This window comes from Danio rerio, chromosome 9 (genome assembly GCF_052040795.2).
Source record: "Danio rerio strain M-AB ecotype USA chromosome 9, GRCz13ab, whole genome shotgun sequence".
NCBI lineage: Eukaryota > Metazoa > Chordata > Actinopteri > Cypriniformes > Danionidae > Danio > Danio rerio.
In genome coordinates, this window is record NC_141029.1 from 15,507,534 (window position 1) to 15,533,695 (window position 26,162).

The 26,162-nt window shown below is 39.4% G+C and overlaps 1 protein-coding gene across 5 annotated transcripts in view; it reads right to left on the reverse strand.

Annotated features, from left to right (window-relative positions):
- pard3bb (par-3 family cell polarity regulator beta b) overlaps positions 1 to 26,162 on the reverse strand; it is a 702,275-nt gene that overhangs the window by 333,479 nt on the left and 342,634 nt on the right. For all 5 annotated transcript variants that reach the window (XR_015499247.1, XR_015499248.1, XM_087267580.1 and 2 more), the window contains one exon: positions 10,881 to 11,051. Coding sequence is in view for 3 of the 5 variants with exons in the window: in XM_087267580.1 (XP_087123706.1) it covers positions 10,881 to 11,051 (171 nt within the window). In the remaining 2 variants the exon portion in view is untranslated. The remainder of the gene's footprint in view (positions 1 to 10,880; positions 11,052 to 26,162) is intronic.

A 26,162-nucleotide genomic window follows, 5' to 3' on the forward strand; every position in this document is an offset into this window, starting at 1 on the left:
ATGACATTGATTGAGAAGTCTTTGACATGACAATTTAAAACCACCAAATGCATGCTAACTTTTCATAAATATGTCATAAACATTAATGCCATGAGTGCATTATAATTGTGTCATGAATTTTATAACATTTTATAACATTTATAGTCATTCATATTTTTCTTGACATCAACTACAGTGGTACAAATTGCATTTGTCATAAAAATGCCATTAAAAGTCACTAAATATTAGTGACACTGTTTAACAGTACTGACACTTTTACTGAGAAATGTTAATGAAAACAATGGCCTCATGACAATCACGTTAAAGAGAGACTTATGAAAGGTTATGTTGTTGTAAGTGTAGGACGCTGGACAACGGAGTTGAGGATCCACCTGCAGTTTATGAATAAAGAATGGTCAGGCAGGCAACAGTCCAACACAGGAGCAAACAGGTACATACTGGTCATCTAAAATCGAGGTCACAAACAGGTGACTGGTCGATACAGGCAGCAAGGAATCAAAAAGAGAGAACAAGAAAAAGGGTCAAAACATGGCTAGGCTAAAGGAAACGGCTTATAATGTTCTCAAACAGATAAACAAGATTCAGCACTAAAGTGTGTGTGTGTATGTGTGTGCTGTTTATAAAGTCCATCTAATCAGTACATAACAATTCTATGGCTGTGCGTGTGTGTGTGTGTGTGTGTGTGTGTGTGTGTGTGTGTGTGCGTGTGTGTGTGTGTGTGTGTGTGTGCCATCAATGTGAAACAGAAACCGGTGTGAGTGGGCGTTGCATGAAAAGATTTTTAGTTCTTATGGTGACAGACTTGTAGTTCTCCATCGATCTGTATGGATTAGATCGTTGGTGATTTTGAGAGTTGTTATGTCTAGTTGTCACAACAAAGACACAGACTGTTTATGATGCATTTGTTTATGTAACCTTTGCATTTTAAATGATATAATTGAGGGAATTATACTTAATGTCAATTTTCAAAAGCATCCATAAAATCTTCACATTGAAGGCATGTCATGTCATGATTAAAAAGGTGTCATGACAGTATTATGAACACCTTTTTCAGTGTTACCCACAGTAAACTAATAAATACAGTTGCTTAATGGTACTTATAGTACTTACACACTATATTTGTAATTTTATTACAGTAAACCTTTGATGGAGAAATAGTATTTTATCAAGAATAGTAGTCATATTTATTTTTCTCTATACATATTCCAGTGTAATCTGACAACTCAGTTCAGCCAAAATAGCGGTAATAGCATAATAGACTTCTTCTTATATTATATAAACCAGGACCAACTTGTTTATTTTGCAAGTCAAGGTGAAAACCCGTTTTCCAGCCTTAAAAGCTAAAGAAGCAAAACTAAGGTGCATAATGGTTGTGTACAACAAAATTGGGAATATTTTGGATGCAAAAAGCTTGACTAACACCTTAAGTAGACTTTAGGGAAAAGTAAAACACTACAAAAGTGTATGAAGTGGCCGTTTTAATGTTAACAGCAGGGCTATGGAGGAGGAGGCCTGTGGGGAGCACAACACAGTCTGCCAGAAGAGAAAACAGTGACGGGACTAAATGAGATTACAGGAGGGGATCAATGAGGATTCCCCAGCCAACTTTTCCATTTTGCTTATAATATTTATCTGAATTAAAAGGAGAGCACACAGATCTTGCAGTTTTGAGAGGACGGATTTCGGAAAATGCAGTTGAATCAAAAATTAACAGAAAATGTAGATGAAGAGAAAAGAAGGGGTGTAAAAAGTGCAGTGATTGTATTTTAGGAGGTTTGTGCAGTGGATAGAGGGATGGAAATGTGCAAGTTAAACAGAAGTTAGAGGTTTTATATATTAAGATATTTTTCCTATTCTTTATTCAGATGCTTTAGTAAGATTGACTGTTTTATAGAATATAGGTTTTACTTGAAATGTCAGAAAGTATTGGGGTATAATTAGTTACAAAGAAACTAGTTAATGTCAGTAAATTGCTTTGCGCCTAAAAAAAGATATGAGATTATTTTAAGTAATTTAATTACAGTTACTTATAAAGTCTTTGCCTTAAAAATTGCAAGAAAATTTTTTTGTAAGAAAAAAGTCAGAGAAGCAAAAAAAAAAAAAAAAATCAATTTACTATTACTAGTTTTGGGTTTTCCTCTTGGGCGCCATTAAACTCTTCTTATACCTCAACCATGGCAGTGCCCTTTAAAGTATATTACCGCATTTCTCTGCTTTCCTTTGCCTTTTCTGCTTTTCTCCCCTTACATTTTTTTAAAATTGACCAAGAGATAAGTTTTAATCAAAGTGGGGAAGTAAATTTTAAATTAAGCAGCCATGCCCTTTAGTTTGCCGCTGGAAGTCCAGCATCTATGTAAAAAAAGGTTTAATGGTTTAAAGGTTTAAAAGGTTTGTATTTTATTTTAAGTTTATTTTATATGACTAAAATCAAAAATACCAAGGTAACTCTTTATTTTGATGGTCTATTTGAGTATTAGCAGACTGTCTGTTTAATATCAGTTGCTACTGCTCCTTCAACAAACATTAAACTGACTATAAGAAACTTTGCAAGTACACTTCAACTTACACTAACTCTAAACCCAACCCTAACCCCAGCCTAACAGTCTATAATCTAGCTGACATTAGTTGGCATGTAGATGCAATGTAACTTTAAAACAAAAAACAGACCAACATGATAAAGTGTGACCAACACCAACACAGCTACTTTGTTTACAACACTTTATTCTATAGCCACTGCCTACACAGGATTTATGCTGGTTTCTTCAAACCAAATTTAAGATTTTTAAGACCATTATGAATTCAATTTTAGACTTAAAGGGGCTAAACACTAAGGATTTTTTCTAATGGCCCTGTTACTTCTGTAAATACTTTTTGTATTAATGGAAGATCATGTAAAAGGATGTGCTGCTTAAGTTTTCCTTCTCTGATTTGATTCCCTGATTTAATTTGGAGAATTTGCTGTACAAAAAAAATGTCTAACGGCTGTTGTGATGTATCCTTCCACATTTACTTCTTTCTCAGAAGCAGAATTTGTCATACTGTAGTTAGGTATATTAAGAAAGCAGTGAATGGAAGAGTACAAAAACTATATATTTTACATTCCCATTTGCTAAAAATTATAACAGAAAAACTCTGTGATGGTGTTATCAAGACTTTCAGAAAAAAAGAAAAACTGTGTGAGACTGATAACGGCAGCATAGACACTGCATTAGAAACACCTCAAACAAGTGGTAATTAATTAATTAGTAATTTGATGCAAATATGTCATCACCTTAGAATTATATGGATCTATCTGCCATTTTTTTTTTCAAAATTGAGTTACTGACATATTCTTATTAAACAACAACTTATTCACATTATGAGATGTTTTAGTAACACTTTACAATAAGGTTCATTAGTTAATGCATTTACTAACATGAACTAATCATAACCAACACTTGTACAGCATTTATTAATCATAATCGAACATTTACTAATGCATTATTAACATTCAAGTCTATGCTTGTTAACATTAGTTAATGCACCATGAGTTAACATGAACTAACAATGAACAACTGTATTTTCATTAACTAACATTTATTAACATGAATAACTACTGTAGTAAATGTATTGTTCATTGTTTGTTCATGTTAGTAAATGCATTACTTAACATTAATTAATGAACCTTATTGTAAAGTGTGATCAATGTTTTTTTTTATAAGCTGCTTACATATTAAGACCTTTTATTTTAAAAAATAAAATAAAAAAATGTTACGCACATACTGTTTGCTATGGAATGCAAAAACTTTGAAGCTCAATTTCTCAAAATTATTCAGAACGCAGATAGAACCTTTTAATTACAAGGTGACGATATATGAATAAATTTACATAAGAGAGTTAATTTTAATTTTTATTCAGCCTGTCTACTATTTTAGTTTGTGCAGGTATGTTTTGTATAGCATAGTTTCACAAAGCTGAAGTCAAATTATTGTTATAATAAATATATAAAATACAAATACATTATATTTGCAATTTATACAATCGATTTGAGCTTTTTTGTTTTAACAATTTATTTTTAAATGAGTGAAAATGGTAACAGAATCTAAAAAGCCCCTTGTAAAAAAAAATCAAGATCAATGCATCACTACTATATAATTATTTTGTCATTTATTAACATATTCTTCGAATTCTGCTGGCTAGCACAGTACTAAATCCCAGAAGAAATAAAAAAAAATTAAAAACTGGATAACTTTCTGTCTATGTCTGTGTTTGTGCTCCTACTGTAGCCTTTCTGCAAAAAGAGGTTAACAGGATTTTGAGAATTTCATTTTCAGACAGACACAAAAAGGATGGATGAAAGGCAAATCGTTTCCCAAAGCCCCTTTGTTTGTATGTTCTCTATCCTCAGACAGTGTTTCTCTGTCTGTCCTCACCAACACCTCTCCACTCGACGTCCCATCTACAAAACCTCCTCAAACTCTGCGTACATTTGAACCAGCATCACAAAGTGGTTTGGCAGGTCTGAATGCCCGCCTGCAGGACCAGAGAAAACTTTCATCACTGCTTCGGCACAACAGGAAAGCTGGGGGAAGCAATCTCCAGAGCACAGATCATGTGGGCCTTCCCAGGGCTACTTTTCATTATTAATGCCCACGCTGCAATGAGATTATGACAAGACTGTTTAGATGGCTGTCTGAGAGAAACGGTGAGAAGGACTGATTAGATCATACTGTGGTATAATAGTGTTTAGTCTACAGAGAGAAAAGGGAAGTCACTGCCACGCAACACCTCTATTAAAAACACCATGCTACCAAGAAGAGGTGATGTACTGTAGTGTATTTATATATTTTTTGTTCTTTTTTTATATATATGTATGTTAACAAACATTTGTATAAATTAATAATTAAGCAAATTAAGTAAGACAGTGCATGAATGTAGGGGATAACTAATTAATTAACTAACTAAATGAACAACTAACTAACTCTATATAAATGTGTGTGTGTGTGTGTGTGTGTGTGTGTGTGTGTGTGTGTGTGTGTGTGTGTGTGTGTGTGTGTGTGTGTGTGTGTGTGTGTCTGTCTGTCTGTCTGTCTGTCTGTCTGTCTGTATATATGTTGGGACTGGTGGGATGTGTGCATTGGCACAAGGCCGCAGGTCGAGTGCCTTAGGGCCTACATACACTATGCCTTCCGTACCGTGCCCAGGCCCGTTTCCCGGATCGTTTGAGTAGTGTGAGTGCGCTGAATCGGGTTCAAGCACGGTTCACTTGGCCGGCCCTGGCCCGATTGGAAGAGGTGTGCCTGAGCACGGCTCACTTGGGCTTTGGCACGGTACGCTTGTGTGTGAGTGCAAAACGCGCCAAAGCCCGAAACTGAAAGCAAGACGAGACTTTTAAGGGGCTGTTTCATATGGATTTATTAATCATTCTTACTGTTCAGTGAACGCAAACTAACGTGGTTTATTAAAGATGAGAACTCCTCAAAGCACGACAGCTGCGCGGCTTAAGCAGACCTCCTCATTCCTGCAGCACGAGGGCTTTATGATTGTTTATGAGCGCCAAACGTGGCGGATCTGTTCGGCGAAATATCTGACTGCGTGTCACCGCATCCATAAGGACTGTTTGGCAAAATATTTGACTGCATGTCACTGCATAACAAACCGACTGAAACGATATAACTAGAGAAATCTCCACTGTGCTGCTGAGTGAGAGAGCGCTTCTCAGTGAACAGCGCAGCAGCTATGACGTAAGCGTGCCGAGGCTTATTTGTGGTGTGAGTGCGGGCCGTCGGGGAAGACGGAAGGGGGGACAAACGTGCTTTGGCCCAGTTCAAGGCAACTGTATCTACTGTGAGTAGGGCCTTAGTGTCCCACCAGTGACCATATACAGCCATATTGCCCTGCTACATGTGTGATAATCCGTTATACACCAGTTTGACGACATAATTATGTATATAAAAAAGAACATCAAACATTTAGAGTCCTTTTATAAGAGGAACTTCTTTCTTCCGTCATTCATTCACATCTGCAGCTGACGTAAACTGCAGAAACTGCTGCTACTTCACAAACGTCACTTTAAAGCAAGTGTTTGAATGATTCTCTAGCGTAATGTCTGAAGTGATGACAAAGCAGGTGATTTTGCTCACATTTTAAGATTGTAAGGCTGAACATCGTGAAATGCCATCAGTCTACAAAGATGTCCCAGTATTTCTCTGTTGTAATCGGGAGATCCAAATAATTAACCCCCAAAAAAGCCAAAATAACGCGAACACTACAAGATTACTGCTGTGTTTGCATTACGAAAAAAGTGTGGTGAGAAATTACGCTGTTTTTTTTTTTTCATCTAAGGGCTTATTGTTTGGTCTCTGTCACCATCTTGTGGATGGGAAGCGTCAACCGTCTTTGCTACGCTCAATGACAGGCTAATGGCTGTTGACACGCTGTCTCTCAGAAATGATAAATATTTAAAATAGGCACAATCCTTATAAATAATTAAAATAGGTGCAATCTAAACAACTACATTCTTAAATAAAAAACCTCAAAAGTACATTATGTTGCCCAACAGCAGCAATATTTGTCAAACTGTAGGGTGTCCTTAGCTTGTTGCTGTATGTGGGCGGAGGAATACACAAGGGTAAAAGGTGAAAAGGCTGGACAAGTGCTGTTATTTGCAGTAAATTGCATGGCTTTCAGAAAATTAGATTAAAAAACCAGACAGAAATGCTGTGTGTACATATATACTTGTGATGCCAATTGCTGATGTCCTCATTTCTCAAATCACACAAAGTGAGTTTTTTTTTTTTTTTTTTTTTTGTATTTTTTTAATTAAGTTAAACTGTCCACAGTTTTCTGTAAGGGTTGGGTTTAGAGGTAAGGTAGGGTTAGGGCAATACAAAATACAGTTTGTACAGAAGAAAAACCATGGAAAAATGTCTCCACAATTCACAAACAAGCGTGTGTGATTACAATACACCACTTATCTCTACCTCATACAATATCTAAAAGAGCTTTTAGGTGGACCTTTTTTGTTTGTATTATTTTTTATTTTTATTTTTAAGACAGCCTTAAATCCCAGAGCCTTAGAATGAGGCAATATCTGTTTTTATCCATTTTGTTTTCAATCTCTTCTCTTCCTTCTCAACACTGTGCTTGTTTTACCATGGATTTTAGAGAATTAGCCCAAACTGGCCTGGGATTGAGAGTATGTGCATGAAGCCGCTCTTTGATGTCTCAAAGAAAGTACCCGTAATTAGCCAAGTTAGGTCAGGAGATATGGACACAGCAGATTCCAGCAAGAACACATCAGCATGTGTATTCCCAGAAGCTCACACAGACTCCAGAGAACAGACAAAAAAAGCAACTTTGTAAAGAAATAAAATGAGCTTCAGGCCAGAAGATAACTTTTCGAACTTTATTTATTACAGCTAAAAAAAATCAAAACGCTACAACAAGGGGGGATTCATTAGCACAGTAAAACCACATAACATAAGGAAATAAATCCTTTAACAATATAGTCTCAGTGCCTGCTGGGTATTTTTCATTTATTACAACACAAAGCTCTTATTTGTGCCACTAAAAATCATATTTCACCATTAATCCACCTTCAGGATCAAAAGTTCATTCTCCTGCATCTGGCTTGCATGATCTATTGATCCAAACCTAACGACAAGCGCCCTGGTCCAAACAAAGTCACAATCTGTCCCTCATTCATTCATGCGTTTCTCCTTTTATCCCTCCACCAACTAGTATCTCATCCCACCTCTGCACAGGAGGGTCAATGGCATCTCCATTTTGCACCCCACTGGCAGCCAAGATGGGGAAGTCCACAGCCCATAAAGTATAATGAACATGAATCTTTATTTTATGAGAACAATAACACCCTGGTCTGCCCGTGCCCGTGCCCGTCCCTCCCAGCCTGTCAATCCTATACAAAGAGCCCCAGTAACCATCAATCCATGTGGCCAGAGGGGCTGCTTCATTGTGTAGCCTAATTACACAGCACTTTGGAGCAGTTGGAGGCCTTGGGGTGGAGTGTGTCAGCACGTGTGTGGGGGGGGGGGGGGGGGGGAATGTATAGACGGAATCATGGGGTGAGCATATGGCCGCTTTCTAACCCAGGTGCAGGGGAGGAGAAAAGGCTAAAACATCCTGCTGGAGGCAAATTCCACCAGCGCTGAGGAAATGATGGAGAAAGTTTAAGGATGTGAACAACTAGCGACAATTACCAGCCATTCTGAACAGCTTTTATGATATGGCGAGCATCTGTCTGCAGCCTGGTTCTAAACTGACAAATGACTGTCAAGTTGACAAATAAAAAGGATGTCTAGACTAATGTATTACCACTCACTGTTTCAATAAAAATGAGTTTCTGCATTAATTGCACTTAGCAAAAAAAATTGCATGGACTCAATAAATTATTTTAATAAACTGAACTTAAACTAAATTAGTCTCAGCAGATTTCCAAGCATGATTTGCCTCAGACTGTATTAATAGAGGTTGAATTATGCATATTACATTTCTGAGTTCTGAAGTCTGAGATAAAATGTAACATTTTTTTTGTTGCATTTCCATAAAAACCGTATTTGCAAAATTATGAAAATGTCAAAATTGTGAGATATTTACTTAAAAAATCTAATAATTTTTGAATGCTAAACTTTTTGTTTACTGAATTCTGACTCTCAGACGTTTGATAACATTTCACAATTCTGACTTTTTTTGTTTTCACTTTATTATGGAAAAACATATATATTAATTTACCTATTTTTTATTTAAATGTTGGCACAGGAATACACTTAAATGTTTGTGTAGAGTAAAATCTAAATGTCAGTTTACTAATGTAACATCTTTTAACCTAGGATCACATTCACTGCATATTTTTTGTTCACTCTGCCAGTTTTATTATGGTTACAGTGTTGTTTAAATATCTGAAACTACATCATTGTGCTATTGGCATGGGAGTCTTAATGTGGTGGGTGGGGAGACATGGAGATCTCAGTTTTATAAATGTGTTAAACTGTGACCTTGTGAGATCTTCTGGCACTAGTAGGCACGTACATGTAAGAGAAAAAGACATGACAGAAGAACAGGAATCAGTCCAACTTAAACAATCACCATAACTCAACTTTAATTCATAGATAAATGTAGAATATGGTCATAAAAACTCATAGAATAACCACTGAGCTGAGTTGAGAATGTATTACTATACATTTATTTACACAGTCAGTGACTGGGTTTGATGAGCATAGTGTACCAATAACTGGGCCAAATTACAGACTGTCCAGTTTCTACAAAAGCCTATAGAATCAACTTGAACACTGTCTGAATGACTAAATAATCAATATAATATAATAACTAATAAGAAAGAAATAGCCAGTAAATATCAGCAGTAATGACTATGACTAGGGATGTCTCTGGACTCTTTTTAACTGAGAAATATTACTGGTAATATTTTTGTCTGATATATATATATATATATATATATATATATATATATATATATATATATATATATATATATATATATATATATATATATATATAATTGGTATTTTTTATTTATTTTTTCTCTGTATGCAATCAAATAACATGTTTTATAAAATTAAAAACTAGCAATGGTGTATTTGCATATTAATCCATCTTTTAAAACTGTTTTGTAGTTCTGTTTCAATCACTTGGACATTTGTACTTATGCACTGAACCATATGTAGTAAATTGCAGTGGACACTAAAATAGTTAAATACTTAGAGGCATAGTTCAATCACAAATAAAAATTTACTCACTATTTACTGACCATCAAATGGTTCCAAACTCGTTTCTTTATTTTGTAAGAAATAAAAACTGAAAACTGGTTTCCAGAAGAATGGAAGTCATAGGAAGTTCTTTAGGACATAAAACTGGAATAATATTAAATGAGAGAGATATTTAGATACAATTGAAGATATATGCCCAAATATTGACGAATGATAACTCCTGAGTTAATAAAAAATAATTATTATTTACAGTTTAGCAACTTTTACCAGAATATTTGAGAACTTTGTTTTTAAAAATACTTAAATTGACTGAACAAAATGTATAAAATATTAAAATATATATAATTGCATGCATACATAGAGTCAACTATGAACTAAACTAAACTACATAGAGTGACAAAAGAGACAATACACAGTCACAATTTTGGCTTGCTTGGTTATGGACTTGTGGAGCTGTGCATCAATGGATTTGCTCTTCAGTGTTTGAACTTTCTGCAGCTAAAATTAAACTACACTGAACTGAACTAAACTGAAAAATCAACTCTAAACACTGGACTGAAACAGCTTCAATTTACTAGAACTTCAATGTTAAGCTGCTTTCAACACTTTCTAAAAGCTTTTAGGAAATAAAAGATAAAGATGACAATCACTACACACTAGGCATTCACTGCTGCTGCATTTATGCATTCTTTCACTCTCAAAATGTGGTTTTAAGTCCTGTGAACTGGTTGCTTTGTTAAAGAATGTAGGTGTCACTTTTGTTCATAACTAAATTCTGTATTGAGCACTGTAAAACAAGACTGACTGATGTGATCTGCCGCTGTGTGCACAGTCTAAGAGCATATCCATCATCCCGGTAGAAAAAAAAGAAGGAAAATGACACAGAGCATATGTTCAACACCTGTGAGTTAAAAAATGACTGGAAGTTCATGCTGTTTTTTTTGGTTGCTCATGCTGTGTTATGATTATACGGTTCAACCAGGCCTCTAAAAGGTCAGTTTTGGTTCCTTGACTTGATCAACTGCCTAAACCAACTTGGACCAAACCAGTGAAAGACCTGTAATGGGTGAGACAAAGGAGACATCCAAAACATGCAGTGTTGGTGGTCCTCCAGGAACATGGTTGAGAAACACTGTTCTAGAGAAAAGAACATACCTGGTTAGGTGGTAGCACTGAACGAAGAACCACCAACTGGATCATTCCTCTCAGGTTCCCTTCCATGGACATTGATCTTCGCAGAGTCTCCATGGCCTCATGATTGGACTTCCCCAAAAGCGGCTCACCATTAACAGCAATCAGCTGGTCATTGATACGTAGACGTCCATCCTATGTGGGGGGGGGGTGTGATGGGGGAAGGAGTCATTTTTAAGAAGTGTCAAAAAACCTTTGCATGTGGTTTGAGTTTGATGGATTTCCACAAAGGTGAATCAAACCACTGAATTTCAATCTAATGTCAACACTAAATGTTTTAATCATGCATTAAATGCAATTGGTCACCAAAGATGAAGCCTGGGGGAGTGTGCAAAGTAGGGCTGCATGATATTAAAGGAAAAGTTTTTCTGTAATATAACAGTATAGATAAATAGATCAAACAAACGGGGAAAAAAGTAAAATAAATAAATAAATAAATAATAATAATAATAATAATAATAATAATAATAATAATAATAATAATAATAATAATAATAATAATAATAATAACAATAATAAGAGCTTTAGGGTTTTCTGGGGAGCCAAACAGTATTAAGGTACAGAAAATTAATATGTAAAAACTCACTGTATAATCTACATTGTGAGTAGTTAAATATAATAAATCTTTATTAAGCTTAGAAAAAGTACACTTTCTTGTGCCTGATGCAAAGTCAAAGGTTTTAAAAACACTTGCGAACAATAAACTTTTTATAAACTTACACACTTTCAATGGGTAAATTTCACAAATGTCATGTTTGCAAAATTAAGGCGAATTATTATTATGCTCAAATATAATCCAAACATAAAAACGGAACATTGCATATCCTGCAATGTGACTATTGCAGACATGCACATTGCGATATCAATGCTGAAACTATTGTGCAGCCCTAGTGCAAAGGCCTCATTTGAAGATGATAAATGTCTAACAAAATAAATCAAAATATTTAAAATATTTATTTTAATATTGGCGAGGTAGGTAGTGTTGTCACAACACTGCAAGAAGGTCACTGGTTCGAGCCTCGGCTGGGTCAGTTGGCATTTTTTGTGTGGAGTTTGCATAATCTCCCCGCGTTTGCTTGGGTTTCCTCGGGGCGCTCCGGTTTCCCCAACAGTCCAAAGACATGTGGCATAGGTTAATTGGCTAGGCTAAATTGTCCGTAGTGTTTGAGTGTGTATGGATGTTTCCCACTGAAGGGATGCAGCAGGAAGGGCATCCACTGCGTAAACGTGCTGGATAAGTTGGCGGTTTATTCCGCTGTGGTTACCCCAGATTAATAAAGGGACTAAGCCGAAAAGAAAATGAATGAATGTAATAAAAAATAAATAAATAAATAAATAAATAATAACAATATATTATAACAATAATAATAATGAAAGTATTAATAATAATAATAATAATAATAATAATAATAATAATAATAATAATAATAATAATTATTATTATTATTATTATTATTATTATTAGTAGTAGTAGTAGTAGTAGTAGTAGTAGTAGTAGTAGTAGTAGTAGTAGAAGTAGTAGTAGTAGTAGTATATGACGGACAGCAAACAATACAATCAATCAATCATTATTAAATTGAAAAGTGACATGGAAAATTTTCAATTCACAGCATCTGTAACAGATTTATATATGCTTAATGTTGAATAGACTCCACGCTCTCACACTTTTTTCCCATCATACATTATCCAAAGTTCCCCTTCGGTTGGGGAACTTCAGTGCCATAGAGTGGATTGATTGAAATCCACGAATGGGAGATTCGGATCAGAAGCTGCTTGTCTGGAGAGTATTGAATGGGCAAATGAATGAAAATTAATTGGCAGCGTAAGCTTGCGCAGGTGTGCTGCATCGCCAATTATCCCAGCATATAAGCACACCTGAAGCGAGCAAACGCCATCCTTTTCGCTTCAGATCCTTTCTGAGTGAGTCGATGAGGGTTCCTCTTGCTGTTCAGCACTTCAGAGTGAACGAGTGTCTCCCAGTCCAGAGTGGGTTTTTGCGGCTGCAGACGGTCGAGTTGGGTTTCTCCCTTGCCTGCGGTTTTTTGGGTCTGGTCCTTCAGAGAGGTCCGTATTGTTGCAACTTTCCTAAAAGAGCAACACAGTCGTGCAGCACGTCCTTTTCAGGATGGCGCTGTGGGTTTCTGGATGCGGGGGTTTCCTGGCTCCGGATGATGGACACGATCACTGCATTGCATGTTTGGGGGTCCAGCATGTTAATGCGGTGCTCGCGGGCGGTTCATGTCGTCATTGCGATGCCATGACCGTTGCACAGCTAAGATCGCGGCTAACTTTCGTAAGAGAGCGAGCCACCCCAGTTGCCTCCTGTTCTAAAAAAGCAGCGGGCGCTCGGGCAGATCTGAGGGTTCCAGTGGGAGATAATCCACCGCCCACGGGCTCGCGGACCTCTCGCTCCTCACGACGCTCCATCCAAGCTTCGGGTAGTGGGAGTGATCCGTCTAACCAAATGGTAGCTGTCACACTCGCTGATATCGGAGATCAGATGTCCTCCGCGGCATCGGAGGGTGGGCTTTCACTGTCCGACGAAAATCCGGACCCGCTTGCCCCCTCCGGGAAGGTGAGCGCCGTCAAATCGGATCCTGAAGCGGGCATTTTAGCCGTGCTTTCCCGGGCTGCTTCGGCCGTGGGGTTGGAGCTGGTTTATCCCCCAGCTCCGCGGCTGGACCAACTAGATGGGTGCTTTGTAGAGGACCAGAAGGCGAAGCCTTCAAAGCCTCTTGTCCCCTTCTTCCCGGAAGTGCACAGTAGGCTCACGCAGTCTTGGAGGGCACCTTTCTCTGCCCGTGCTGCATGTCCCTCCGCCCTCACCGCCCTTGACGGCGGAGCTGCCAGGGGGTATGAGGCGATTCCATCAGTGGAGCGCGCTATCGCGGTCAATCTCTGTCCGCGCGGCGCCTCTACGTGGCGCGGTTTGCCCCGCCTCCCGTCCAAAGCCTGTAGGTTGTCTGCCTCCCTCGGAGCCAGAGCTTATAAGGCTGCGGGCCAGGCTGCTTCTGCTTTGCACACGATGGCCACCTACCAGCGCTACCAAGCGCAGGCGCTGGCCGAGCTGCACGAGGGCGGGTCTAACCCAAACTTATTATATAAGCTGCGCACCGCGACCAACTATGCTCTTCGGACTACTAAGTCCGCCGCGTGTGCGCTGGGGAGGACGATGTCCACACTTGTGGTTCAGGAACGCCACCTCTGGCTAAACCTGGCTGATATGCGCGATGTTGACAAAGTTCCCTTTCTTGACTCGCTCATATCCCAGGCTGGCCTGTTCGGCGAAACCGTCGGTGAATTCACCCAGGAATTCAAGGCGGTGAAAGAGCAGTCGGATGCGATGGGCAATGTCATCTATCGGCGTGGCCGTAAGCCCGCTCCGCCCGCCGAGCCATCCATCTCCGCTGTTCCTCGCCGAGGGCACCCGCCAACGAGTGCTGCCCCGCCCCCGCCTGCGCCTCCGGCCAAGCGGGCGCGGCGTACACCTCGAAAGCAGGCAGCCCCCCCTGCCCAGGGCGCCGTTAAGTCCGGCAAACAGACCGCGAAGCGTCCCTATGACATGCCATCCGGAGATGAGGAAACTTGCTCTTTCCCCGCTTGTTTTCACCAAAACATCAACCAAAGAGCACTTTTCCCCTTCCCCGGATGTGACAGCATGAATTCTGCCAGTCCGGGACGCGCTGCCTTCCGGCTCGCAGATTCTACGTGCTTCGCCAGTGGCTCACGAGCGCTGGGGGGACGGTCTCCCTTCCCTCAGCCCTCCAGCCCCCTCTCCGGAGTCAGGGTGCGGAGCCAGAGCGAGTCGCTCTCCTCCAGCTCTTCCGCGGGACCCTCGTGCTTCCCGGATCATGACACCTCCTCCGCGCTACCCCACCGCTGGTACGTCAGCAATTGTAGCGATGACTCCATTAGCGAGGACTCTGCCTGCCTGGTTAGCGCGGGCCGGCCCCTCGCAGTGGCTCATACGCACAATCAGACTCAGTTACGCGATTCAGTTCGCAAAATGGCCCCCCAAGTTCACGGGCGTGTATTTCTCCAGGGTCAACCCCCTGTCCGCCCCTGTCTTGCGAGAGGAGATTGCTGCCCTCCTGGCGAAGGGTGCAATCGAGCCGGTTCCTCCAGCCGAGATGGAGAGTGGGTTTTACAGCCCATACTTCATCGTACCCAAAAAGAGCGGTGGGTCACGACCAATCCTAGATCTGCGCGTTTTGAACTGCTGTCTGCACAAGCTGCCGTTCAGAATGCTCACGCAGAGGTGCATTCTCCAATGCGTCCGTCCTCGGGATTGGTTTGCAGCCATAGACCTGAAGGACGCGTATTTCCATGTCTCCATTCTTCCACGCCACCTCCAATTTCTGCGGTTTGCGTTCGAGGGTCGAGCGTGGCAGTACAAGGTCCTTCCCTTCGGGCTCTCTCTGTCTCCGCGGGTCTTCACCAAACTCGCGGAGGGTGCTTCCTCATACTCAATTATCTCGACGACTGGCTGATTTTAGCCCACTCGCGGGAGCAATTGATTGTGCACAGGGACAAGGTGCTTCGGCATCTCCGCCTACTGGGGCTTCAGGTCAACCGAGAAAAGAGCAAACTCGCCACCGTGCAGAGGATCTCTTTTCTCGGGATGGAGCTGGACTCGATTACCATGGTAGCGCACCTCTCCGAGGAACGCGCTCGCCTGTTGCTGAACTGTCTGAGGGAGCTCGACAGCAAACTAGTGATCCCACTGAAGTTCTTTCAGAGGCTCCTGGGGCATATGGCATCCGCAGCCGCCGTCATGCCGCTCGGATTGCTCCATATGAGACCACTTCAGCACTGGCTTCACGATCGGGTCCCAAGACGCGCATGTCACGCGGGCACACACCGGGTCTCTGTTACTACGCTGTGTCGCCGCGTCCTCAGCCCTTGGAACGACCCCTCGTTCCTACAGGCCGGTGTGCCTCTAGGACAGGCGTCCAGCCATGTTGTTGTTTCAACAGATGCTTCCAACACGGGTTGGGGGGCCGTGTGTCGCGGGCATGCGGCTGCGGGCCTGTGGAAGGGTGCCCAGTTGCATTGGCATATCAATCGCCTAGAGCTGTTTGCAGTGTTCCTTGCTCTCCACCGCTTTTTACCAGTGCTGGAGCGGCAACACGTGCTGGTCAGGACGGACAGTATGGCGGCAGCGGCGTATATCAACGGCATGGGGGGTATGCGCTCTCGCCGCATGTCTCAGCTCGCCCGCCGTCTGCTCCTCTGGAGTCTCGTGCCGCTGAAATCGATGCGCGCCATTCACGTTCCAGGCACGCTCAATCGTGCAGCCGAAGCGCTCTCACGACAGCTGTTACGCCCTGGAGAATGGAGACTCCACCCCAAGTCTGTTCAGCTGATATGGGCGCGATTCGGGGAGGCCCAGATCGATCTGTTTGCTTCCCCCAAGAACGCTCATTGCCAGTTGTTTTTTTCCCTGACCGAGGGCTCTCTCGGCACGGATGCACTGGCCCACAGCTGGCCTCGGGGCATGCGCAAGTATGCGTTTCCCCCAGTGAGCTTGCTCGCGCAGTTACTGTGCAAGGTCAGGGAGGACAAGGAACAGGTTCTGCTAGATGCGCTCCTTTAGCCCAACCAGACCTGGATATCAGAGCTCTCACTCCTCGCGACGGCCCTCCCCTGGCGGATCCCTTTGAGAGAGGACCTACTCTCTCAGGGACAGGGCACCATCTGGCACCCTCGCCCCGATCTTTGGAACCTCCACGTGTGGTCCTTAGACGCGAGGAAGACTTAGGTAACCTACCGACTGCGGTGGTTAATACCATCACTCAGGCTAGAGCCCCCTCCACGAGGCGCACCTACGCCCTGAAGTGGAGTCTATTCACTGAATGGTGCGTCTCTCGCAGAGAAGACCCCCGAAACTGCCAGATTAGTGTTGTGCTCTCTTTCCTTCAAGAGAAGTTGGACAGCAGGCTGTCGCCCTCCACTCAAGGTTTACGTGGCCGCCATCTCCGCTTATCATAACGCGGTAGCTTAACGCGGTAGCACCGTGGGAAAGCATAACCTCATCATCCGATTCCTTAGGGGTGCTAGGCAAATTAATCCATCTCGACCCCCTCTCATGCCCTCTTGGGATCTCGTCCTCGTTCTCACGAGTTTGCGAGCCGATCCCTTTGAGCCTCTCGAATCAGTATCTCTCAGATTCTGTCCCTGAAGACAGCTCTGCTGGTTGCGTTGGCCTCCATCAAGAGGGTCGGGGACCTGGAGGCATTTTCGGTCAGTGACTCGTGCCTGGAATTCGGGCCGGATTACTCTCACGTCATCCTGAGACCCCGCCTGGGTTATGTGCCCAAGGTACCTACCACCCCCTTTAGAGATCAGGTAGTGAACCTGCAAGCGCTGCCCCTGGAGGAGGCAGACCCAGCCCTTTCTTTACTTTGGACCGTACTCAGAATTTTAGATCATCTGAGCAGCTCTTTGTCTGTTATGGCGGTCGGCAGCAGGGAAGTGCCGTATCGAAACAAAGATTATCCCACTGGATTGTGGATGCCATTTCCCTTGCTTATTCGAGTCGAGGTCAGCCGTGTCCCCCGGGAGTGCGTGCACACTCCACTCGGAGCGTTGCATCCTCTTAGGCGTGTGCACGCGGCGCCTCTCTAACAAACATCTGTAGAGCTGCGGGCTGGGCGACACCCAACACATTTGCAAGGTTTTACAATCTGCGAGTGGAGCCAGTTTCCTCAAGGGTATTAGGTAACCCTTTCGTGATTGAGGAAACAACTCGGTAGGGTGTTGAGACACGCTTGCTGCGCCATTTTCCCTAACACGGAGATACGTGCGCCCTTTTATCTGTCAGTAAAGTTCCCCGTCAGGTGAGCCCTGCAGATTCCTCCATGGCCCCCAGCACTGACTCAGCGGAGGAGTCACTTGCTGGCCCACTACGTTGTAGGTCTGCCCGCTGGTCAGCCCGCGTTTTGTGTATATGTGCCTGCTATGCGTGATCCCCACTAGGCGATCCCATATGCTTATTCCGCCACGGTTAAGTCCCCCCCTGGGCGGACCCGTGTCTTCCCTCCCCGCTAACCACTCTTTTGCTATGCGTACTCCCCCTTTTTAGGGCTAGTCCATATGTAAATCCTGCCATCTATCCCCCCTTGGGTAACGGATGGCTTCCGCAGCGTCCTCCCTATCGGGACTGCACGCTTCCCAACGTACTGTCGTATTTTCCTAGAATTATTTAGATGCTCACGACTTCCCAAAAAATATATCTAAATCCGTAAGACTTCTGTTGAAGTAGGATAAATTAGGGTCAGGGACACGTTGGAGGACCGCGCCTCCCATGATGTGGGTGCGTCACGCTTGCTTGACTATCCCCTCATCGGGGGCGTTGGTAAGATGCAGTCATTATGGCGCTTTCCATACTTCTCCCAAACGTGGATTTTAATCAATCCACTCTATGGCACTGAGTTCCCCAACCGAAGGGGAACGTTCGAGGTTACAGAAGTAACCCTTCGTTCCCCGAGGAGGGGAACGGAAGTGCCATACTCCGTCGCCATACTGACTGTCCCTTAGCTGTTTGAAAGTCTCTTCAGCTTAAAAGGATGGCGTTTGCTCGCTTCAGGTGTGCTTATATGCTGGGATAATTGGCGATGCAGCACACCTGCGCAAGCTTACGCTGCCAATTAATTTTCATTCATTGGCCCGTTCAATACTCTCCAGACAAGCAGCTTCTGATCCGAATCTCCCATTCGTGGATTTCAATCAATCCACTCTATGGCACTTCCGTTCCCCTCCTCGGGGAAGGGTTACTTCTGTAACCTCGAACGTTCTTTATCTAAGTTCCTCATTATTCATTTAGGAGTAAAAAAATTAAAATACTTGAAGAAACGTATACTGTTCGCATACATCCTGACTCTGCTCACAGTGTTTCCCAGCCATCCTAAAGGTGTTTCATAACTCCTGAAATGAACTCCAAATGAACTTCGACCTGATTTTATTCCAAATTTCATCACACCACTTTGTTATTCAACTCCACTTGAAGAACACAGGCGCCTTTAATAAAGACAGAACTTAATTTTTGGGTGAACTACCTCTAATTATTTACATCAGGACCAACATTACTAGATTTAAGGCTTTTTTTTTTTTTTTTGCCTATCGGAGGACTTTGTAAATGTCCTAGTTTCTTCACATCTCTAATGTATTTCCTCACTTTCTTCAATAACTCTCTGCTTTCCACAGGCGCATTATCCTCAGCTAAGCCTATAGGGGCATTCTGTCAAGGAGTACATTTCCCACAATCCAACAGCTCTGTCTCCTGGTACTGTATAAGCACATTATAAGACATGCATATTACATGGCATATAAAAAACCCCTAAAGTTCATTACAATTAATATTAATTAGTGTTTTCACTGCAGAGGCCTCTGATCTGCTTCCTCTGTCTCCAGGCGAGAGAAAAAGAGTGAGAGGAGAGAGAGGGAAATTCTCAGATTCACTAGAGGGTTAACGCAAGAACGTGTAAAACGCCTCAGATATATAGACAAAATTTGCTGATTGTTAAAGAACTGTACAAACTAAAGATGATGAAGTACACTGAAAACAATGCTTCATAACAAGTAAAGCGGATTTTTTAGCTGTGACCATCCACACTGAAGACTTTAAGCCAGGGGTGCCCAATTTTTTTCTTATGAAGGGCAAAAATCCAAGCTTCATTGAGAGCTGTGGGCCAAAACTAAATATAGCAAACTTTGTTACATTAAAATTGCCATGCAATTTCCTAATTTTGTTTCATAATATTTAAAATAAGTAGATTACTTTAACAATATTTACCAATGTATTCAATATTTTGGAAATGTATATTTTTGATCCAATTCTTACAATAAACCTTTAAAAAAAGAACACAAGTCATCTTGAACCTGCCTTTGCCTTGATTTGCAGGCTGTTGTTTTCTACTTTGTCCCCTATTCGTTGAGTGAGAGTATGTACATTTTTAATTTTTATTTTTTTAAATCTGATTCATTTACAACATTTAATTGAAACATTGAGCTTTTTTGAGCTTATACTCAACAATAAAACAAACAAACAGGTTACATTAAAGTATAACCCCAACCCATCTCAATCATTTTCCCTCTGATGGGCCAAATAAAACAAAGGGCTAACTTTGGCACACGGGGCCTAGTTTGGGCATCTCTGATTTAAATGCTTCTGCTGTTATGCCATTTTAAAGGTTTCTAATTTCTCAAATAATCACTTTGAATATTCGCTCTTTCTACACTCCTATTTTCTGAAAGTCTGCTCTGATTGGTCAGATGGCCAAGTCTGTTGTGATTGGTTTACCGTTAACAGTGTGTATTGGAAATGAAATAAATATAAATATAAATAAATCCCTTGTTTGAATTTACAAGATGTTTTATGATTGTAAACACCCTTCGTAAACTTTCTTTTTAAGTGTGTGTGATAGGTTGCCCTGTTATTTTGAGTTGGATCAACTTATTTTATATATATATATATATTTTACAGGGTAGCAGTCATTCTGATGTTTATTGACGTCATGCTGTCATGTATTTACAATGACATATTTACATTCAAAGTTTCTAATTTGATTTTAAAACTAAGCTTTGAATATCTGATGTCTGTCTAAGTAATTACCCTAAAAATACAACATTTTGGTAACACAGCCAATAAATGTGTAGTTTGGCTACTAGACCGTTGGCAAAGATACCCCTTACTTTCATTTTTACTTTTACAAGCAAGAGAGGTTTTTTTTTTTTTTTTTTTTTTTTTACAGCACTAAAAAGATATGTTATTTTTTTTCTATCAGAAAGAACAAAGCCACACATATTCAAAGTCTCAAAGTCACAAGGAAAATAGCATTAAATGCACTGAAATGCGTGCAGCCATTTTGACCAATATGATAAAGGTGAAATACTCATAGCGCTACATTTTACTTATGTGCTCTTTTAAGAAATGCTGCATCTGTGTAATTCCTTGACATCCTAATTGGCAAGTCGATTAAAACCAGAATTCAAAGACAGCGTGTTTCAATAATGTGACCACCGACCACAAAATCAGTCATAATGGTCAATTTTTGAAATTGAGATTCACACATCAAAGCTAAATAAATGAGTTTGCCCACTTATTATGTCTGGATTAGATACAACAATCTAAAAATCTGGAATTATTGGGCACATTATATATTTACAGTAAGAAATTTAGAATGAATGAAATCAATCAATCAATCAATCAATCAATCAATCAATCAATCAATCAATCAATCAATCAATCTTCTTGAAACCTGATCTTTACTTAGAACTCTAATGTTTTTGACATAAAAGAAAAATTATATTTGACCCATAAATTAGCTATTGCCAAAATATATCTGACGCATTATTTATTTATTTTATTTTTATTTTTTGTGGAACATAACGAATAGATAAAAACAATTATAATCTGAGCCTGCCCATTTGAAGTAACTATATCATTGTAAATCTGGTAACATGATAGATGTCGATAACACTTAAGTGTTACAATAGGCTGTACGTACCTGCCTAATATTAAGATATTAACTGTTTATTAGTAGTCAAAGTATGACCCTATTACATCTCTAACCCTACCAATACCTAAAGCCAACTACTACTATTTATGATTTACAAATTTTAACACAAGCTTGTAGATGTTTTGAATAATTTGTTTGTCAATGTGCGATTCTTGTTAATTGTTAATTAGTTTTTTTGTTTGTTATCTTTTAGACCCAAGTGACATGTATACTGACTAATCTTGGCCAGGACACTCTTGTAAAAGAGATTTTTAATCTTATTGTGTCTTTCCTGAAAAAAAAAAAAAAAAAAAAATATATATATATATATATATATATATATATATATATATATATATATATATATATATATATATATATATATATAATAAAATAAAATAAAATAAAATAAATTAAATAATAATAATAATAATAATAATAATAATAATAATAATAATAATAATAATATTAATAATAATAATTAATGCATTAATAACTATGATTAAGTTTATCATTTAGATAATGGTTTGTTAATAGTATAAATTGTACTTTAATATAAAGTGCCAACATGTTTATTAAACAGCATCACATGTAGTTCTGTGCAGGCTATTCAATAACCAATTATATACGTCACCATTAAAAACATCATACTGTAAGTTTGTTGACAGTGTGCACTCTGCTTATGAATTCTGCACCCAAGAAGATGCAGATACATTTTGTAGCTTCACTGATTATAAAGGAACTTGTTGTCAAAGTGCATAAGCTGTTCCAGAACAAATGTTTTGTCTGAACAAAATAACTGCTTCTTCACAACATGATGTTGAATACACAAACCAAAAAGTAAAGACGTCTTTATACAAGTGCGTTTTTGTTTTAATTGGGCAGGAGTTTTATTATGGTTATACCTGGCATCCACACTACTCTGACACCTTCGACCCACGAAACAAAGCATTTTGAAAATGCTAAAGATGCCATTTAAATTTGGAAATGCTGGTGGTGTGTTTGAGTAAAGATGAACAGAAATGCAAATTTCTGAAAACGGAGTACTGCATATCATTTCCTTCGTCAAGTCACTCTCAATGCACAAGACTGCAAGTACAAGCAGTGAGTGTGAATTTGTATCATGTGTTTTAGGCTGTATAGTGGGGACAAAGATCATTTGAAATTGAAACTCAATAAAAAAGACAGACTGTACAAGGTGTGTTTTCATTCTAAAACTCCATTTTAAACTGAAAATGCACTAGTCTATGCAATACAACGCATTTGAGGTGGGTTAAAACACATGTTATTCCTGGGCAGCCAAAGAAAATTATAGGCTACTGCAAATGTGTGTTGGATCTACACACATCACTAAATTATTTTACAATCTTCTGACAGTAAAGCATCTTTTCTAAATATTTATTTGAAGAGAATGATTGCATTTGTCTTTTAAAAACCAAAATGTACAGCGTTCCTTTCCCATTCATATTATCCCAAGAAACGTTGCATTAAATAAATGAATAATTAATGACAATTCACAATACAAACATATAATTACAATCAACTAATTTCACATAAAGAATATATCATGATTTAGAACTGTAGAATAAAGCTCTATTTTGAAATCTTGACAGTATGTGCCATCACAATGTTTTTCTATGGATAAAATGAATGGTATATTTTACCAACTGAACCTGACTGTCGTGCCCTGTGGAGGTAGCAAAGTACCACATGGTTAATCACAGTTTACTGAAATAACACCCACCCACAAGCTCTGGCAATGTGCACTTTGTGCCCTTGCTCTCTGTAAATGAAGAAGATGAGCTTTCATTACTGAGGCCTTTGGGTGAAAAGATGTCCTGTCCTCGTGACATCATGAGTCACCGAGAATTAGAGATACTTATTAGAGCCGTGATTTAATTCTTAAACTTGATTCTGCGAAATCACACAATCTGTTAGCAGTTTTAAAATAAGAACATTACATTTTACATTATTTTAGCCGGTTATATTATAATTGTTTAATAAAAGCTGTGTTCAAGGGATATTCCAAAATCATTTGGCTCAGGGTTTGCGCTAAAACTCTAACATTAAGCGTTACAGTCTGGGTTAACTGGACGTTTCAGTACGTTGACGTACTTCCAAATGAAACGGAATGCTGAGTAGGGGGTGGGGCTTTCTTTTTGCGCATCATTTCCTCAGCAAACTAATGGTAAGAGGGACATGGTTAAGAATATTGTAGCTCAAGCTATCAAACCATCAAACACTACTTAAAACGCAGAGAAAAACTAGAAGATTTTGATTTAAGTTTACTAAAATATTTTTTTTCAATAAATTAACTTGAGTAACAGATTAATTGATTACCTAATAAACAGCAAAGTGTGCTGTATTCTTCAGGAAATGCCACAATAGTTTATATTTGCTTTTATCTTTTATACTCAGAGCTTTAGTGTTTCAGAAGTTGAGTGCAACTGTAACATTCAGTTCAGTACCTGCATGGACTAAATGTTAATTTTAAAAAATAAACTCCTCATTTGGTCAGCTAGTATTCTGAAAAGAGATTTGTTGGGGGTCTATTAAGCCTATGGTAAAAGTGACGCTGTTGTGGGAATATAAAGCAGCCCAGTTTAAAACCCACGTGAACTGTGCTCATGTTCTAACAATAGTTGATGGCTATTTTGAGAAACTAATGGTGGTGAATAAAGAGCAGGAAACTGGGTATTGATTCAGATTGTACCGGTCTTTATGCAAGGCTATAGGCAATTCATATGGCTTAAGTGTTTGAGGAATACTGGTCAACAAGTCAGAAATGAGGGCCTAAAAACTGAAATAATTTTTACAAAATGCTTGTTGTGGCTTGAGTTATTATTGTTATTGTTATTATTAGTAGTAGCAGTAGTAGTAGTAGTAGTAGTAGTAGTAGTAGACTGTAAAACCAAACAGTCAAAGTTAATTCTACTCATTTGAAAAGAGGTTTGAACTTAGTGTTGAAGGAAATGAGTAAATTTAATTTTAATTATTTTTTAAATTTAAAAAATAAAGGAAATAAATAATGCCTCTTTACTTCAACTTAAATGGAGTAAGTTCTCAGTACTCATATAGATTAGTTTTGTTTTAACTCAAAGGGTTTGTAGCAATCGTAGCAGTTAGAATATGTTAATATATTCAATTCAATAATATAAACAATTACTGAAAATATAAATAGCGTGAGATACATAAACAATGGTGAGCAAACAATCAATAACATTATTTTTACAAAAACTATTATAAATTCAATTAAGGTAAAAAAAAAAAAAAAAAAAAAATATATATATATATATATATATATATATATATATATATATATATATATATATATATATATATATATATATAGTTTGTGTGTGTTATCACCACTATTACTACTACTGGAATTAATTGTGTTCTATAACAGTTTCCATACACAATATGCAATAATACTATATATAAACACACACTAAACCAGAGATGCCCAAACTAGGCCACGCGGGCCAAAGCTGACCCATGGTAACCTTTGATTTGGCCCACCATACCATCTGAGAAGAGAGAGAGAATAATGACGAAGACTGTAATTTCTAATTAAAGGTAACTTTTTTGTTTATTTGTACGTTTGTTTTATTGCTAAGCTACATAATTTGTAAATGTACAATCTGTCACCCGACAGATAAAAGACAAAGCAGACATCAGTGAGCAACTGAAGGCAAAGGCAGATTCTGCTTGACTAGTGAATTCAGCATTGAACTCCACTGTGCTATAAAGTGTTTTACTGAAGTTTTATTGTAATAAGTTATCGTTTGGAATTATACTGTGTTACATGCCTGGGGGTGTTGCTCTGTTGTTCTCTCCTCCCCTCTCTTTCTATTTGCTGTCTCCTATACTTCTAAAATCTAGGTGTTCCGATTGGTTGGCAGAGTTCTCCCAAGTGGACCAATCAGAAGAGGATGGGTGTTATTTAAACGCTCCAGTGATGACTCAGCCGAGAAGAGAGGGGGATCCATGTTGCTTGTTGCTGCTGTGTTTTTGTAACTTTTGGTACCTATCTTGTGCTCGGGTTCGCTTTAAAGAGTTTTTGTGATTTAAAAATACCTAGAGGGAAGTGAAGGGAAGTATGTCACGTGACTTACATTTTACACACACGTAGTAGATTTTTTTTGTTATTCCACTAGGTAAGAGGCGGGTGCTACCATATGTATGTTTGTTCCAGTCAGTGCAGTTGAGTAAGGGGCGTGTGACGCTGAAGATGTTTTTTTTCTTATTTACATATTTCTCTTTAGTTATTTAGAGGTGGGGGAGGGATTAGTTAGCGGGTGTTTAATTTGTTATTTTCTTTGATTTGGCACCGCTTATTCTCCTTCCCTCCATCAGGTATTTTTGTTTACTTTTTGCATTTGCATTTTGTTTTATTGTACATATTTGTAAATATACTTTGGGTGATTTAAATATTCACTTCTTTATCTTTATTGTAATAAAGCGAACCAGTTTTTTTGCAACGTCGTTGTCTGTGTTGATTCATAGCAGTTAACATCTCAGAGGAATTCTTAAAATATTGGGTTGTCATAATTATGTTAAGCCCTTTTTCATCCTCCGAGCCACACGGGGCGTAACAACTGCATTGGTTAATACCATTTAAAGTAATGTTTTCAATGTATTTGTAAACATTGTTACGATGTAGAATGTATTTGTTTGTGTTTTGTATTTCCTTTCTTTCATTTTCCCACTGCTCTACTCTAGTAGGAGATAATGACCCTCACCT